The following is a 17,500-nucleotide window of genomic DNA, read 5'->3' on the forward strand; positions in this document are numbered from 1 at the left end:
AGTGTGTACACGTGTGTGTTTCCTCTCTAAAGTGTGTACACGTGTGTTTCCTCTCTAATGTGTGTACACGTGTGTGTGTCCTCTCTAATGTGTGTACACGTGTGTGTTTTCTCTCTAATGTGTGTACACGTGTGTGTTTCCTCTCTAATGTGTGTACAAGTGTGTGTTTCCTCTCTAATGTGTGTACACGTGTGTGTTTCCTCTCTAAAGTGTGTACACGTGTGTGTTTCCTCTCTAAAGTGTGTACACGTGTGTGTTTCCTCTCTAAAGTGTGTACACGCGTGTGTGTCCTCTCTAATGTGTGTACACGTGTGTGTTTTCTCTCTAATGTGTGTACACGTGTGTGTTTCCTCTCTAAAGTGTGTACACGTGTTTCTCTCTAAAGTGTGTACACGTGTGTGTGTCCTCTCTAAAGTGTGTACACGTGTGTGTTTCCTCTCTATGTGTGTACACGTGTGTGTGTCCTCTCTAAAGTGTGTACACGTGTGTGTGTCCTCTCTAAAGTGTGTACACGTGTGTGTTTCCTCTCTAATGTGTGTACACGTGTGTGTCCTCTCTAAAGTGTGTACACGTGTGTTTTCTCTCTAATGTGTGTACGCGTGTGTTTCCTCTCTATTGTGTGTACACGTGTGTGTTTCCTCTCTAATGTGTGTACACGTGTGTGTTTCCTCTCTAATGTGTGTACACGTGTGTGTGTCCTCTCTAAAGTGTGTACACGTGTGTGTTTCCTCTCTAATGTGTGTACACGTGTGTGTTTCCTCTCTAATGTGTGTACACGTGTGTTTCCTCTCTAAAGTGTGTACACGTGTGTGTGTCCACGTGTGTGTTTCCTCTCTAAAGTGTGTACACGTGTGTTTTCTCTCTAATGTGTGTACACTTGTGTGTTTCCTCTCTAAAGTGTGTACACGTGTGTGTGTCCTCTCTAAAGTGTGTACACGTGTGTTTCCTCTCTAAAGCGTGTACACGTGTGTTTCCTCTCTAAAGTGTGTACACGTGTGTGTTTCCTCTCTATTGTGTGTACACGTGTGTTTCCTCTCTAAAGTGTGTACACGTGTGTGTTTCCTCTCTAAAGTGTGTACACGTGTGTGTTTCCTCTCTAAAGTGTGTACACGTGTGTGTGTCCTCTCTAATGTGTGTACATGTGTGTGTTTTCTCTCTAATGTGTGTACACGTGTGTGTTTCCTCTCTAAAGTGTGTACACGTGTGTTTTCTCTCTAAAGTGTGTACACGTGTGTGTGTCCTCTCTAAAGTGTGTACACGTGTGTGTTTCCTCTCTATTGTGTGTACACGTGTGTGTGTCCTCTCTAAAGTGTGTACACGTGTGTGTGTCCTCTCTAAAGTGTGTACACGTGTGTGTTTCCTCTCTAATGTGTGTACACGTGTGTGTGTCCTCTCTAAAGTGTGTACACGTGTGTTTCTCTCTAATGTGTGTACACGTGTGTGTTTCCTCTCTATTGTGTGTACACGTGTGTGTTTCCTCTCTAATGTGTGTACACGTGTGTGTTTCCTCTCTAAAGTGTGTACACGTGTGTGTGTCCTCTCTAAAGTGTGTACACGTGTGTGTTTCCTCTCTAAAGTGTGTACACGTGTGTGTTTCCTCTCTAAAGTGTGTACACGTGTGTTTCCTCTCTAATGTGTGTACACGTGTGTGTGTCCTCTCTAATGTGTGTACACGTGTGTGTTTTCTCTCTAATGTGTGTACACGTGTGTGTTTCCTCTCTAATGTGTGTACAAGTGTGTGTTTCCTCTCTAATGTGTGTACACGTGTGTGTTTCCTCTCTAAAGTGTGTACACGTGTGTGTTTCCTCTCTAAAGTGTGTACACGTGTGTGTTTCCTCTCTAAAGTGTGTACACGTGTGTGTGTCCTCTCTAATGTGTGTACACGTGTGTGTTTTCTCTCTAATGTGTGTACACGTGTGTGTTTCCTCTCTAAAGTGTGTACACGTGTGTTTTCTCTCTAAAGTGTGTACACGTGTGTGTGTCCTCTCTAAAGTGTGTACACGTGTGTGTTTCCTCTCTATTGTGTGTACACGTGTGTGTGTCCTCTCTAAAGTGTGTACACGTGTGTGTGTCCTCTCTAAAGTGTGTACACGTGTGTGTTTCCTCTCTAATGTGTGTACACGTGTGTGTGTCCTCTCTAAAGTGTGTACACGTGTGTTTTCTCTCTAATGTGTGTACACGTGTGTGTTTCCTCTCTATTGTGTGTACACGTGTGTGTTTCCTCTCTAATGTGTGTACACGTGTGTGTTTCCTCTCTAATGTGTGTACACGTGTGTGTGTCCTCTCTAAAGTGTGTACACGTGTGTGTTTCCTCTCTAATGTGTGTACACGTGTGTGTTTCCTCTCTAATGTGTGTACACGTGTGTTTCCTCTCTAAAGTGTGTACACGTGTGTGTGTCCACGTGTGTGTTTCCTCTCTAAAGTGTGTACACGTGTGTTTTCTCTCTAATGTGTGTACACTTGTGTGTTTCCTCTCTAAAGTGTGTACACGTGTGTGTGTCCTCTCTAAAGTGTGTACACGTGTGTTTCCTCTCTAAAGTGTGTACACGTGTGTTTCCTCTCTAAAGTGTGTACACGTGTGTGTTTCCTCTCTATTGTGTGTACACGTGTGTTTCCTCTCTAAAGTGTGTACACGTGTGTGTTTCCTCTCTAAAGTGTGTACACGTGTGTGTTTCCTCTCTAAAGTGTGTACACGTGTGTGTGTCCTCTCTAATGTGTGTACATGTGTGTGTTTCTCTCTAATGTGTGTACATGTGTGTTTCCTCTCTAAAGTGTGTACACGTGTGTTTCTCTCTAAAGTGTGTACACGTGTGTGTGTCCTCTCTAAAGTGTGTACACGTGTGTGTTTCCTCTCTATTGTGTGTACACGTGTGTGTCCTCTCTAAAGTGTGTACACGTGTGTGTGTCCTCTCTAAAGTGTGTACACGTGTGTTTCCTCTCTAATGTGTGTACGCGTGTGTGTCCTCTCTAAAGTGTGTACACGTGTGTTTCTCTCTAATGTGTGTACACGTGTGTTTCCTCTCTAATGTGTGTACACGTGTGTGTTTCCTCTCTAATGTGTGTACACGTGTGTGTGTCCTCTCTAAAGTGTGTACACGTGTGTGTTTCCTCTCTAATGTGTGTACACGTGTGTGTTTCCTCTCTAATGTGTGTACACGTGTGTTTCCTCTCTAAAGTGTGTACACGTGTGTGTGTCCACGTGTGTGTTTCCTCTCTAAAGTGTGTACACGTGTGTTTTCTCTCTAATGTGTGTACACTTGTGTGTTTCCTCTCTAAAGTGTGTACACGTGTGTGTGTCCTCTCTAAAGTGTGTACACGTGTGTGTGTCCTCTCTAAAGTGTGTACACGTGTGTTTCCTCTCTAAAGTGTGTACACGTGTGTGTGTCCTCTCTAATGTGTGTACACGTGTGTGTTTCCTCTCTAATGTGTGTACACGTGTGTTTCCTCTCTAAAGTGTGTACACGTGTGTGTTTCCTCTCTAATGTGTGTACACGTGTGTGTTTCCTCTCTAATGTGTGTACACGTGTGTGTTTCCTCTCTAAAGTGTGTACACGTGTGTTTCCTCTCTAAAGTGTGTACACGTGTGTGTGTCCACGTGTGTGTTTCCTCTCTAAAGTGTGTACACGTGTGTTTTCTCTCTAATGTGTGTACACTTGTGTGTTTCCTCTCTAAAGTGTGTACACGTGTGTGTGTCCTCTCTAAAGTGTGTACACGTGTGTTTTCTCTCTAAAGTGTGTACACGTGTGTGTGTCCTCTCTAAAGTGTGTACACGTGTGTTTCCTCTCTAAAGTGTGTACACGTGTGTGTTTCCTCTCTAATGTGTGTACACGTGTGTGTGTCCTCTCTAATGTGTGTCCACGTGTGTGTGTCCTCTCTAAAGTGTGTACACGTGTGTGTTTCCTCTCTAAAGTGTGTACACGTGTGTGTGTCCTCTCTAAAGTGTGTACACGTGTGTTTCCTCTCTAATGTGTGTACACGTGTGTGTTTCCTCTCTAAAGTGTGTACACGTGTGTGTTTCCTCTCTAAAGTGTGTACACGTGTGTGTGTCCTCTCTAAAGTGTGTACACGTGTGTTTTCTCTCTAATGTGTGTACACTTGTGTGTTTCCTCTCTAAAGTGTGTACACGTGTGTGTTTCCTCTCTAAAGTGTGTACACGTGTGTGTTTCCTCTCTAAAGTGTGTACACGTGTGTGTGTCCTCTCTAAAGTGTGTACACGTGTGTTTTCTCTCTAAAGTGTGTACACTTGTGTGTTTCCTCTCTAAAGTGTGTACACGTGTGTGTTTCCTCTCTAAAGTGTGTACACGTGTGTGTGTCCTCTCTAAAGTGTGTACACGTGTGTTTTCTCTCTAAAGTGTGTACACTTGTGTGTTTCCTCTCTAATGTGTGTACACGTGTGTTTTCTCTCTAAAGTGTGTACACTTGTGTGTTTCCTCTCTAAAGTGTGTACACGTGTGTGTTTCCTCTCTAAAGTGTGTACACGTGTGTGTGTCCTCTCTAAAGTGTGTACACGTGTGTGTGTCCTCTCTAAAGTGTGTACACGTGTGTTTTCTCTCTAAAGTGTGTACACTTGTGTGTTTCCTCTCTAAAGTGTGTACACGTGTGTGTTTCCTCTCTAAAGTGTGTACACGTGTGTGTGTCCTCTCTAAAGTGTGTACACGTGTGTTTTCTCTCTAAAGTGTGTACACGTGTGTGTTTCCTCTCTAAAGTGTGTACACGTGTGTGTGTCCTCTCTAAAGTGTGTACACGTGTGTGTGTCCTCTCTAAAGTGTGTACACGTGTGTGTGTCCTCTCTAAAGTGTGTACACGTGTGTGTGTCCTCTCTAAAGTGTGTACACGTGTGTGTGTCCTCTCTAAAGTGTGTACACTTGTGTGTTTCCTCTCTAAAGTGTGTACACGTGTGTGTTTCCTCTCTAAAGTGTGTACACGTGTGTGTGTCCTCTCTAAAGTGTGTACACGTGTGTTTTCTCTCTAAAGTGTGTACACTTGTGTGTTTCCTCTCTAATGTGTGTACACGTGTGTTTTCTCTCTAAAGTGTGTACACTTGTGTGTTTCCTCTCTAAAGTGTGTACACTTGTGTGTTTCCTCTCTAAAGTGTGTACACGTGTGTGTCCTCTCTAAAGTGTGTACACGTGTGTTTCTCTCTAAAGTGTGTACACTTGTGTGTTTCCTCTCTAAAGTGTGTACACGTGTGTTTTCTCTCTAATGTGTGTACACTTGTGTGTTTCCTCTCTAAAGTGTGTACACGTGTGTTTCCTCTCTAAAGTGTGTACACGTGTGTTTCCTCTCTAATGTGTGTACGTGTGTGTCCTCTCTAAAGTGTGTACGTGTGTTTCTCTCTAAAGTGTGTACACGTGTGTGTGTCCTCTCTAAAGTGTGTACACGTGTGTTTCCTCTCTAAAGTGTGTACACGTGTGTTTCCTCTCTAAAGTGTGTACACGTGTGTTTCCTCTAAAGTGTGTACACGTGTGTTTCCTCTCTAATGTGTGTACACGTGTGTGTTCTCTCTAAAGTGTGTACACGTGTGTTTCTCTCTAAAGTGTGTACACGTGTGTGTGTCCTCTCTAAAGTGTGTACACGTGTGTGTTCCTCTCTAAAGTGTGTACACGTGTGTTTCTCTCTAAAGTGTGTACACGTGTGTGTGTCCTCTCTAAAGTGTGTACACGTGTGTTTCCTCTCTAAAGTGTGTACACGTGTGTGTTTCCTCTCTAATGTGTGTACACGTGTGTGTGTCCTCTCTAATGTGTGTCCACGTGTGTGTGTCCTCTCTAAAGTGTGTACACTTGTGTGTTTCCTCTCTAAAGTGTGTACACGTGTGTTTTCTCTCTAATGTGTGTACACTTGTGTGTTTCCTCTCTAAAGTGTGTACACGTGTGTGTTTCCTCTCTAAAGTGTGTACACGTGTGTTTCCTCTCTAATGTGTGTACACTTGTGTGTTTCCTCTCTAAAGTGTGTACACGTGTGTGTGTCCTCTCTAAAGTGTGTACACTTGTGTGTTTCCTCTCTAAAGTGTGTACACGTGTGTGTTTCCTCTCTAATGTGTGTACACTTGTGTGTTTCCTCTCTAAAGTGTGTACACGTGTGTTTTCTCTCTAATGTGTGTACACTTGTGTGTTTTCTCTCTAAAGTGTGTACACGTGTGTGTTTCCTCTCTAATGTGTGTACACGTGTGTTTCCTCTCTAAAGTGTGTACACGTGTGTGTCCACGTGTGTGTTTCCTCTCTAATGTGTGTACACTTGTGTGTTTCCTCTCTAATGTGTGTACACGTGTGTTTTCTCTCTAATGTGTGTACACTTGTGTGTTTCCTCTCTAAAGTGTGTACACGTGTGTTTTCTCTCTAATGTGTGTACACTTGTGTGTTTCCTCTCTAATGTGTGTACACGTGTGTGTTTCCTCTCTAATGTGTGTACACGTGTGTGTTTCCTCTCTATTGTGTGTACACGTGTGTGTTTCCTCTCTAATGTGTGTACACGTGTGTGTTTCCTCTCTAAAGTGTGTACACGTGTGTGTGTCCTCTCTAAAGTGTGTACACGTGTGTGTGTCCTCTCTAAAGTGTGTACACGTGTGTTTCCTCTCTAATGTGTGTACACGTGTGTGTTTCCTCTCTAAAGTGTGTACACGTGTGTGTTTCCTCTCTAAAGTGTGTACACGTGTGTTTCCTCTCTAAAGTGTGTACACGTGTGTTTCCTCTCTAATGTGTGTACACGTGTGTGTTTCCTCTCTAAAGTGTGTACACGTGTGTGTGTCCTCTCTAAAGTGTGTACACGTGTGTTTCCTCTCTAAAGTGTGTACACGTGTGTGTTTCCTCTCTAAAGTGTGTACACGTGTGTGTGTCCTCTCTAAAGTGTGTACACGTGTTTCCTCTCTAAAGTGTGTACACGTGTGTGTGTCCTCTCTAAAGTGTGTACACGTGTGTGTTTCCTCTATTGTGTGTACACGTGTGTGTTTCCTCTATTGTGTGTACACGTGTGTGTTTCCTCTCTAAAGTGTGTACACGTGTGTGTTTCCTCTCTAAAGTGTGTACACGTGTGTTTTCTCTCTAATGTGTGTACACGTGTGTGTGTCCTCTCTAATGTGTGTACACGTGTGTGTTTCCTCTCTAAAGTGTGTACACGTGTGTGTGTCCTCTCTAAAGTGTGTACACGTGTGTGTTTCCTCTCTAATGTGTGTACACGTGTGTGTTTCCTCTCTAAAGTGTGTACACGTGTGTGTTTTCTCTCTAATGTGTGTACACTTGTGTGTTTCCTCTCTAAAGTGTGTACACGTGTGTTTTCTCTCTAATGTGTGTACACGTGTGTGTTTCCTCTCTAATGTGTGTACACGTGTGTGTTTCCTCTCTAATGTGTGTACACGTGTGTGTTTTCTCTCTAAAGTGTGTACACGTGTGTGTTTTCTCTCTAATGTGTGTACACGTGTGTGTTTCCTCTCTAATGTGTGTACACGTGTGTGTTTCCTCTCTAAAGTGTGTACACGTGTGTGTTTCCTCTCTAATGTGTGTACACGTGTGTGTTTCCTCTCTAAAGTGTGTACACGTGTGTGTTTCCTCTCTAAAGTGTGTACACGTGTGTTTTCTCTCTAATGTGTGTACACTTGTGTGTTTCCTCTCTAATGTGTGTACACTTGTGTGTTTTCTCTCTAATGTGTGTACACGTGTGTGTTTCCTCTCTAAAGTGTGTACACGTGTGTGTGTCCTCTCTAATGTGTGTACACGTGTGTGTTTTCTCTCTAAAGTGTGTACACGTGTGTGTTTTCTCTCTAATGTGTGTACACTTGTGTGTTTCCTCTCTAAAGTGTGTACACGTGTGTGTGTCCTCTCTAAAGTGTGTACACGTGTTTGTTTCCTCTCTAATGTGTGTACACGTGTGTGTGTCCTCTCTAAAGTGTGTACACGCGTGTTTCCTCTCTAAAGTGTGTACACGTGTGTGTCCTCTCTAAAGTGTGTACACGTGTGTGTCCTCTCTAAAGTGTGTACACCTGTGTGTGTCCTCTCTAAAGTGTGTACACGTGTGTGTTTTCTCTCTAAAGTGTGTACACGCGTGTTTCCTCTCTAAAGTGTGTACACGTGTGTGTCCTCTCTAAAGTGTGTACACGTGTGTGTGTCCTCTCTAAAGTGTGTACACGTGTGTGTTTCCTCTCTAAAGTGTGTACACGTGTGTTTTCTCTCTAATGTGTGTACACGTGTGTGTGTCCTCTCTAATGTGTGTACACGTGTGTGTGTCCTCTCTAAAGTGTGTACACGTGTGTGTGTCCTCTCTAATGTGTGTACACTTGTGTTTCCTCTCTAAAGTGTGTACACGTGTGTGTGTCCTCTCTAAAGTGTGTACACGTGTGTGTTTCCTCTCTAAAGTGTGTACACGTGTGTGTTTCCTCTCTAAAGTGTGTACACGTGTGTGTTTCCTCTCTATTGTGTGTACACGTGTGTTTTCTCTCTAATGTGTGTACACGTGTGTGTTTCCTCTCTAAAGTGTGTACACGTGTGTGTTTCCTCTCTAAAGTGTGTACACGTGTGTGTGTCCTCTCTAAAGTGTGTACACGCGTGTTTCCTCTCTAATGTGTGTACACGTGTGTGTCCTCTCTAAAGTGTGTATACGTGTGTGTTTCCTCTCTAAAGTGTGTACACGTGTGTGTGTCCTCTCTAAAGTGTGTACACGTGTGTTTTCTCTCTAATGTGTGTATACGTGTGTGTTTCCTCTCTAAAGTGTGTACACGTGTGTGTGTCCTCTCTAATGTGTGTACACGTGTGTGTTTTCTCTCTAAAGTGTGTACACGTGTGTGTTTTCTCTCTAATGTGTGTACACTTGTGTGTTTCCTCTCTAAAGTGTGTACACGTGTGTGTGTCCTCTCTAATGTGTGTACACGTGTGTGTTTTCTCTCTAAAGTGTGTACACGTGTGTGTTTTCTCTCTAATGTGTGTACACTTGTGTGTTTCCTCTCTAAAGTGTGTACACGTGTGTGTGTCCTCTCTAAAGTGTGTACACGTGTTTGTTTCCTCTCTAATGTGTGTACACGTGTGTGTGTCCTCTCTAAAGTGTGTACACGCGTGTTTCCTCTCTAAAGTGTGTACACGTGTGTGTCCTCTCTAAAGTGTGTACACGTGTGTGTCCTCTCTAAAGTGTGTACACGTGTTTGTTTCCTCTCTAATGTGTGTACACGTGTGTGTGTCCTCTCTAAAGTGTGTACACGCGTGTTTCCTCTCTAAAGTGTGTACACGTGTGTGTCCTCTCTAAAGTGTGTACACGTGTGTGTCCTCTCTAAAGTGTGTACACCTGTGTGTGTCCTCTCTAAAGTGTGTACACGCGTGTTTCCTCTCTAAAGTGTGTACACGTGTGTGTCCTCTCTAAAGTGTGTACACGTGTGTGTGTCCTCTCTAAAGTGTGTACACGTGTGTGTTTCCTCTCTAAAGTGTGTACACGTGTGTTTTCTCTCTAATGTGTGTACACGTGTGTGTGTCCTCTCTAATGTGTGTACACGTGTGTGTGTCCTCTCTAAAGTGTGTACACGTGTGTGTGTCCTCTCTAATGTGTGTACACTTGTGTTTCCTCTCTAAAGTGTGTACACGTGTGTGTGTCCTCTCTAAAGTGTGTACACGTGTGTGTTTCCTCTCTAAAGTGTGTACACGTGTGTGTTTCCTCTCTAAAGTGTGTACACGTGTGTTTCCTCTCTATTGTGTGTACACGTGTGTTTTCTCTCTAATGTGTGTACACGTGTGTGTTTCCTCTCTAAAGTGTGTACACGTGTGTGTTTCCTCTCTAAAGTGTGTACACGTGTGTGTGTCCTCTCTAAAGTGTGTACACGCGTGTTTCCTCTCTAATGTGTGTACACGTGTGTGTCCTCTCTAAAGTGTGTATACGTGTGTGTTTCCTCTCTAAAGTGTGTACACGTGTGTGTGTCCTCTCTAAAGTGTGTACACGTGTGTTTCCTCTCTAATGTGTGTACACGTGTGTGTTTCCTCTCTAATGTGTGTACACGTGTGTGTTTCCTCTCTATTGTGTGTACACGTGTGTTTCCTCTCTAATGTGTGTACACGTGTGTTTCCTCTCTAATGTGTGTACACGTGTGTGTTTCCTCTCTAATGTGTGTACACTTGTGTTTCCTCTCTAAAGTGTGTACACGTGTGTGTGTCCTCTCTAAAGTGTGTACACGTGTGTTTCCTCTCTAATGTGTGTACACGTGTGTGTTTCCTCTCTAATGTGTGTACACGTGTGTGTTTCCTCTCTATTGTGTGTACACGTGTGTTTCCTCTCTAATGTGTGTACACGTGTGTTTCCTCTCTAATGTGTGTACACGTGTGTGTTTCCTCTCTAATGTGTGTACACGTGTGTGTGTGTCCTCTCTAAAGTGTGTACATGTGTGTGTTTCCTCTATTGTGTGTACACGTGTGTTTCCTCTCTAATGTGTGTACACGTGTGTTTCCTCTCTAATGTGTGTACACGTGTGTGTTTCCTCTCTAATGTGTGTACACTTGTGTTTCCTCTATTGTGTGTACACGTGTGTTTCCTCTCTAATGTGTGTACACGTGTGTTTCCTCTCTAATGTGTGTACACGTGTGTGTTTCCTCTCTAATGTGTGTACACTTGTGTTTCCTCTATTGTGTGTACACGTGTGTGTGTGTCCTCTCTAAAGTGTGTACACGTGTGTGTTTCCTCTCTAATGTGTGTACACGTGTGTGTTTTCTCTCTAAAGTGTGTACACGCGTGTTTCCTCTCTAAAGTGTGTACACGTGTGTGTTTCCTCTGTAAAGTGTGTACACGTGTGTTTCCTCTCTAAAGTGTGTACACGTGTGTGTGTGTCCTCTCTAAAGTGTGTACACGTGTGTGTGTCCTCTCTAATGTGTGTACACGTGTGTGTTTCCTCTCTAAAGTGTGTACACGTGTGTTTCCTCTCTAAAGTGTGTACACGTGTGTGTGTCCTCTCTAAAGTGTGTACACGTGTGTGTTTCCTCTCTAAAGTGTGTACACGTGTGTGTTTCCTCTCTAATGTGTGTACACTTGTGTGTTTCCTCTCTAAAGTGTGTACACGTGTGTGTGTCCTCTCTAAAGTGTGTACACGTGTGTGTTTCCTCTCTAAAGTGTGTACACGTGTGTGTTTCCTCTCTAATGTGTGTACACTTGTGTGTTTCCTCTCTAAAGTGTGTACACGTGTGTGTGTCCTCTCTAAAGTGTGTACACGTGTGTGTTTCCTCTCTAAAGTGTGTACACGTGTGTGTTTCCTCTCTAAAGTGTGTACACGTGTGTGTTTCCTCTCTAAAGTGTGTACATGTGTGTGTTTCCTCTCTAATGTGTGTACACGCGTGTTTCCTCTCTAATGTGTGTACACGTGTGTGTTTCCTCTCTAAAGTGTGTACACGTGTGTGTTTCCTCTCTAAAGTGTGTACACGTGTGTGTGTGTCCTCTCTAAAGTGTGTACACGTGTGTGTTTCCTCTCTAAAGTGTGTACACGTGTGTTTCCTCTAATGTGTGTACACGTGTGTGTTTCCTCTCTAAAGTGTGTACACGTGTGTGTTTCCTCTCTAAAGTGTGTACACGTGTGTTTCCTCTCTAAAGTGTGTACACGTGTGTGTTTCCTCTCTAAAGTGTGTACACGTGTGTGTTTCCTCTCTAAAGTGTGTACACGTGTGTGTGTCCTCTCTAATGTGTGTACACGTGTGTGTGTCCTCTCTAATGTGTGTACACGTGTGTGTTTTCTCTCTAATGTGTGTACACGTGTGTGTGTCCTCTCTAAAGTGTGTACACGTGTGTGTTTCCTCTCTAAAGTGTGTACACGTGTGTGTGTCCTCTCTAAAGTGTGTACACGTGTGTGTGTCCTCTCTAAAGTGTGTACACGTGTGTGTGTCCTCTCTAAAGTGTGTACACGTGTGTTTCCTCTCTAATGTGTGTACACGTGTGTGTTTCCTCTATTGTGTGTACACGTGTGTGTTTCCTCTCTAAAGTGTGTACACGTGTGTTTTCTCTCTAATGTGTGTACACGTGTGTGTTTCCTCTCTATTGTGTGTACACGTGTGTGTTTCCTCTCTAATGTGTGTACACGTGTGTGTTTCCTCTCTATTGTGTGTACACGTGTGTTTCCTCTCTAATGTGTGTACACGTGTGTGTTTCCTCTCTAAAGTGTGTACACGTGTGTTTCCTCTATTGTGTGTACACGTGTGTGTGTGTCCTCTCTAAAGTGTGTACACGTGTGTTTCCTCTCTAATGTGTGTACACGTGTGTGTTTCCTCTCTAATGTGTGTACACGTGTGTGTTTCCTCTCTAAAGTGTGTACACGTGTGTGTTTCCTCTGTAAAGTGTGTACATGTGTGTTTCCTCTCTATTGTGTGTACACGTGTGTGTTTCCTCTCTAAAGTGTGTACACGTGTGTGTTTCCTCTCTAAAGTGTGTACACGTGTGTTTTTCCTCTCTAATGTGTGTACACGTGTGTGTTTCCTCTGTAAAGTGTGTACATGTGTGTTTCCTCTCTATTGTGTGTACACGTGTGTGTTTCCTCTCTAAAGTGTGTACACGTGTGTGTTTCCTCTCTAATGTGTGTACACGTGTGTTTTTCCTCTCTAATGTGTGTACACGTGTGTTTCCTCTCTAATGTGTGTACACATGTGTGTTTCCTCTCTAAAGTGTGTACACGTGTGTTTCCTCTCTAATGTGTGTACACGTGTGTGTTTCCTCTCTATTGTGTGTACACGTGTGTGTTTCCTCTCTAATGTGTGTACACGTGTGTGTGTTTCCTCTCTATTGTGTGTACACGTGTGTTTCCTCTCTAATGTGTGTACACGTGTGTGTGTTTCCTCTCTAATGTGTGTACACGTGTGTTTCCTCTCTAATGTGTGTACACGTGCGTGTTTCCTCTCTAATGTGTGTACACGTGTGTGTTTCCTCTCTAATGTGTGTACACGTGCGTGTGTCCTCTCTAAAGTGTGTACACGTGTGTGTTTCCTCTCTAATGTGTGTACACGTGTGTGTTTCCTCTCTAATGTGTGTACACGTGTGTGTTTCCTCTCTAATGTGTGTACACGTGTGTGTTTCCTCTCTAATGTGTGTACACGTGTGTGTTTCCTCTCTAATGTGTGTACACGTGTGTGTTTCCTCTCTAATGTGTGTACACGTGTGTGTTTCCTCTCTAATGTGTGTACACGTGTGTGTTTCCTCTCTAATGTGTGTACACGTGTGTGTTTCCTCTCTAATGTGTGTACACGTGTGTGTTTTCTCTCTAATGTGTGTACACGTGTGTGTTTCCTCTCTAATGTGTGTACACGTGTGTGTCCTCTCTAAAGTGTGTATACGTGTGTGTTTCCTCTCTAAAGTGTGTACACGTGTGTGTGTCCTCTCTAAAGTGTGTACACGTGTGTTTCCTCTCTAATGTGTGTACACGTGTGTGTTTCCTCTCTAATGTGTGTACACGTGTGTGTTTCCTCTCTATTGTGTGTACACGTGTGTTTCCTCTCTAATGTGTGTACACGTGTGTGTTTCCTCTCTAATGTGTGTACACGTGTGTGTTTCCTCTCTAAAGTGTGTACACGTGTGTGTGTCCTCTCTAAAGTGTGTACACGTGTGTTTCCTCTCTAATGTGTGTACACGTGTGTTTCCTCTCTAATGTGTGTACACGTGTGTGTTTCCTCTCTAATGTGTGTACACGTGTGTGTGTTTCCTCTCTAATGTGTGTACACGTGTGTGTTTTCTCTCTAAAGTGTGTACACGTGTGTGTTTCCTCTCTAAAGTGTGTACACGTGTGTGTTTCCTCTCTAAAGTGTGTACACGTGTGTGTTTCCTCTCTAAAGTGTGTACACGTGTGTTTCCTCTCTAATGTGTGTACACGTGTGTTTCCTCTCTAATGTGTGTACACGTGTGTTTCCTCTCTAATGTGTGTACACGTGTGTGTTTCCTCTCTAATGTGTGTACACGTGTGTGTGTTTCCTCTCTAATGTGTGTACACGTGTGTGTTTCCTCTCTAAAGTGTGTACACGTGTGTGTGTTTCCTCTCTAAAGTGTGTACACGCGTGTTTCCTCTCTAATGTGTGTACACGCGTGTGTGTCCTCTCTAAAGTGTGTACACGTGTGTGTTTCTGACAGGCTATCCAATCACATGCTGTCATTCAGGATTCTCTTGAATGAGGCGAGTGTGGCGCTCTGTGATGACATCACCAGTCCGTGCAGTTCAGTGGAGCTGCTGCGGCTCACTGTGTCTAAACTGCTGCTGCAGCTGCCGTCCTGCGACCCGTCGTCATGTGACACGGCTGCACCGCCCGTTCACACACTGCAGGTTTACTGCGGCCGTCTGCAGCTCGACAATCAGCTGTACAACCGTGCCAGCTTCCACTTCCCCGTGATCGTGTGCGCGGAGCCGCAGATGGACGCTGGAGAATCTGACCTCACACTCGTGCCGCAACACCTGCAGCGGTTCTACGACGCGTGTTTCCTGTCACTCATGGTCACAATCTCCCGTGATGGCCGGCTCGACCAACTCAAGTTCCGCATCAAACCTGCACGCGTGTATCTGGAGGACACGTTCATTTATTACTTGAAAACACTATTTCACACCTACATCCCAGAATGCACTCTGAGTGAGGACAGCGGGCGGAGCCACAGTGTGGGGGCGGAGCTAAGCGTTCCGGCAGAGGTTGTGTACTCCACACATGCTCTGGTGCAGCCGCTGCAGCTGCAGAAGTTGCTGATTGAACCCGTTGACCTGCTGGTCAGCATCCACGCATCACTCAAACTGTACATCGCATCCGATCACACGCCGCTGTCGTTCTCGCTGTTTGAACGCGGCCCCATCTGCACCACACCACGACAGCTCGTGCACACGCTCGCCATGCATTACGCCGCCGGCGCGCTCTTCAGGGCGGGTGAGTGTTTCACAAACACTGTGTGTGATGTGTGTGTTTGTGTGTGTGTGATGTGTGTGATGTGTGTGTGTGTTTGTGTGTGTAGGTTGGGTTGTCGGCTCTCTGGAGATTCTCGGCAGTCCGGCGAGTCTCGTGCGCAGCATCGGTAATGGAGTGTCAGATTTCTTCCGGTTGCCGTACGAGGGTTTGACTCGCGGGCCAGGTGCATTCATCAGCGGCGTCTCCAGAGGAACAAATTCCTTCATTAAACACATTTCTAAAGGTAACCACACACACACACACACACCCAGCCTTTTATGACTTTATTTTACATGTTATTATTATTTTTTATTTTATTTTAAATTTGATCCCTTTTCTCCCTGTTTGGAACGCCCAATTCCCGCTACTTAGTAGGTCCTCGTGGTGGCGCGGTTATCTGTGTGTTTGTGTGTGTGAAAGAGTGTGTTTGTGTGTGTAGAGTGTGTGTGTAGTGTGTGTGAAAGAGTGTGTGTGTGTGAGAAAGAGTGTGTGTTTGTGTGTGTAGAGTGTGTGTGTGTAGTGTGTGTGTGTGAGAAAGAGTGTGTGTGTGTGTTTGTGTGTGTAGAGTGTGTGTGTGTAGTGTGTGTGAAAGAGTGTGTTTGTGTGTAGTGTGTTTGTTTTTCTGTGTGTGTTTATGTGTGAAAGAGTGTGTTTGTGTGTGTGTGAAAGAGTGTGTTTGTGTGTGTAGTGTTTGTTTTTCTGTGTGTGTGTGTTTGTGTGTGTAAGAGTGTGTGTGTGTGTGTGTGTGTGTGTGTAAACAGCTGATAAATATGTTTATGACAGTACAGAAGTCTGAACCACAAGGTGAAATTTTCTTTCTTAATTTTGTTTTTCCTTATAAATGTTTTTATAGGCGACACATGACAAAACAAATGTGCTTTCTTGCTAAAATGATCGTGCGGTACCAAACTCAGCCACCAGGTGCCGCTGTCTGTAAGCATTACACTTACAAGGGTGTCAGTGTCAGTTTGATGATTTCTAATTGATAATACATGTATCAGAAGGTTTTCTAACCCATTAAATTGACATTCCTCCGGTCACACGTGTGTCATATAACGTGTTGAGTTACTTCTGCGATGACCTGCACTCAGAACTCAAAGACACTTTATTGTTGTTTAGCTTCCGTACGACAGACCATTGAATAAACATGCTGAACTTCATGTTTGTGATGCAGGATGATGTAAACTCTCTCTCTGCAGGGACTCTGACGTCCATCACGAATCTTGCGACGAGTCTGGCGCGTAACATGGACCGTCTGTCACTGGATGACGAGCATTACATGAGACAGGAGGAGTGGAGGAGACATCTGCCTGAGACTGTGGGAGACGGACTGAGACAAGGACTGTCCCGACTGGGCATCAGTCTGCTGGGTGAGACACACACACACACACACACACACACACACACACACACATATAGACACACATCCCCTCTCTAACACTGTGTGTGTGTGTGTGTGTGTGTGTAGGAGCGATCGCAGGTATCGTTGATCAGCCGATGCAGACGTTCACACGGACCAGTGTGCAGTCAAACTCTGCGAGCAGCACGGCACGCGGCGTCATCTCTGGTGTGGGGAAAGGCATTGTGGGAGTTTTCACCAAACCAATCGGAGGAGCCGCTGAGCTCGTGTCACAGACGGGATACGGTACGTCATCTTAACACACACTCCTGTCATGTGACTTCAATGCCAGTATTTGTAAGTGTGTGTGTGTGTGTTTCAGGGCTCCTTCACGGCGCTGGACTCTGGCAGCTTCCCAAACAACTTCATTTGCCAACAGATCAGAGATCAGCTGATGCTTCTAACAGCCACGTCAAATACATCTGGTGAACACACACACTCACACTCCTCGAAGTCTGCATGCTATCAAATGTGGCGGTTTAGTCCTTTGCACATTTCTTCATAACCTTTCTTAATTGACGTGCTCTGGCTGGGAAATTACTTTTGTGTGGGTTATTTGTGAACGCTAACAGAGTCAAACAGATATTTAAATGTCGTCTGAGGCCGCTGTTGAAGGTAATGCAGACATTGTCGTGTTTTCTGTGTGTTGCAGGAAGATGCTTCAGTCTCTGGGTCGAGCGGAGCTTCATATGGCTCTAGATGTGTGTATGGTGAGCGGGTCGGGTCAGGAACACTCCGGCTGTCTGCTGCTCAGTTCGGAGGTTCTGTTCGTCGTCAGTGTGTGTGAAGATGCGCAGCAGCAGGCGTTTCCCATCACTGAGATCCAGTGTGAACACGACACACACACACCTGGACGCATCACACTCACACTGCAGCAATACAGAGTGACTGCAGACACTGAGGTACACACACACACACACACTCACACAGTTTGTCGTTTGTAGAGTGTCATCATTGTGCACACAGTGATTCATCTGTCTCTCTCTCTCCCTGTCTGTCTCTCTCTCAGGCCGACGGGTCTCGTGAGCGTCTGTCAGAATTGCAGTACAGTCGTCTGGTGGATTTTGTAACCGGAGCATCTCAGTATTTGTCTCCGTCTCAGTCGTCTCTCCATCAGCAGCCGCACGTCACACCCGCTGAACCGCCGCCCACCATCTCCAAAACATACCAGTACCAAGCAGACCCAGCCTTCGCACGCGTGTTCGTCTGCAAGTTTAACATGGTGAAAAATAAAGCCCTGCGGATCGGCTTC

At 44.7% G+C, this 17,500-nt stretch overlaps 1 protein-coding gene across 1 annotated transcript in view; it reads left to right on the top strand.

Annotated features, from left to right (window-relative positions):
* Positions 1 to 17,500, top strand: part of LOC127658076 (intermembrane lipid transfer protein VPS13B-like) — a 252,573-nt gene that overhangs the window by 234,592 nt on the left and 481 nt on the right. Inside the window, 7 exon segments of the mRNA XM_052147177.1 lie at positions 14,056 to 14,831; positions 14,917 to 15,093; positions 16,049 to 16,219; positions 16,318 to 16,494; positions 16,571 to 16,673; positions 16,901 to 17,150; positions 17,258 to 17,500. The exon segment at positions 17,258 to 17,500 is cut by the window's right edge and continues 481 nt beyond it. Coding sequence (XP_052003137.1) covers positions 14,056 to 14,831; positions 14,917 to 15,093; positions 16,049 to 16,219; positions 16,318 to 16,494; positions 16,571 to 16,673; positions 16,901 to 17,150; positions 17,258 to 17,500 — 1,897 coding nt within the window.

This window comes from Xyrauchen texanus, chromosome 17 (genome assembly GCF_025860055.1).
Source record: "Xyrauchen texanus isolate HMW12.3.18 chromosome 17, RBS_HiC_50CHRs, whole genome shotgun sequence".
Lineage (NCBI taxonomy): Eukaryota > Metazoa > Chordata > Actinopteri > Cypriniformes > Catostomidae > Xyrauchen > Xyrauchen texanus.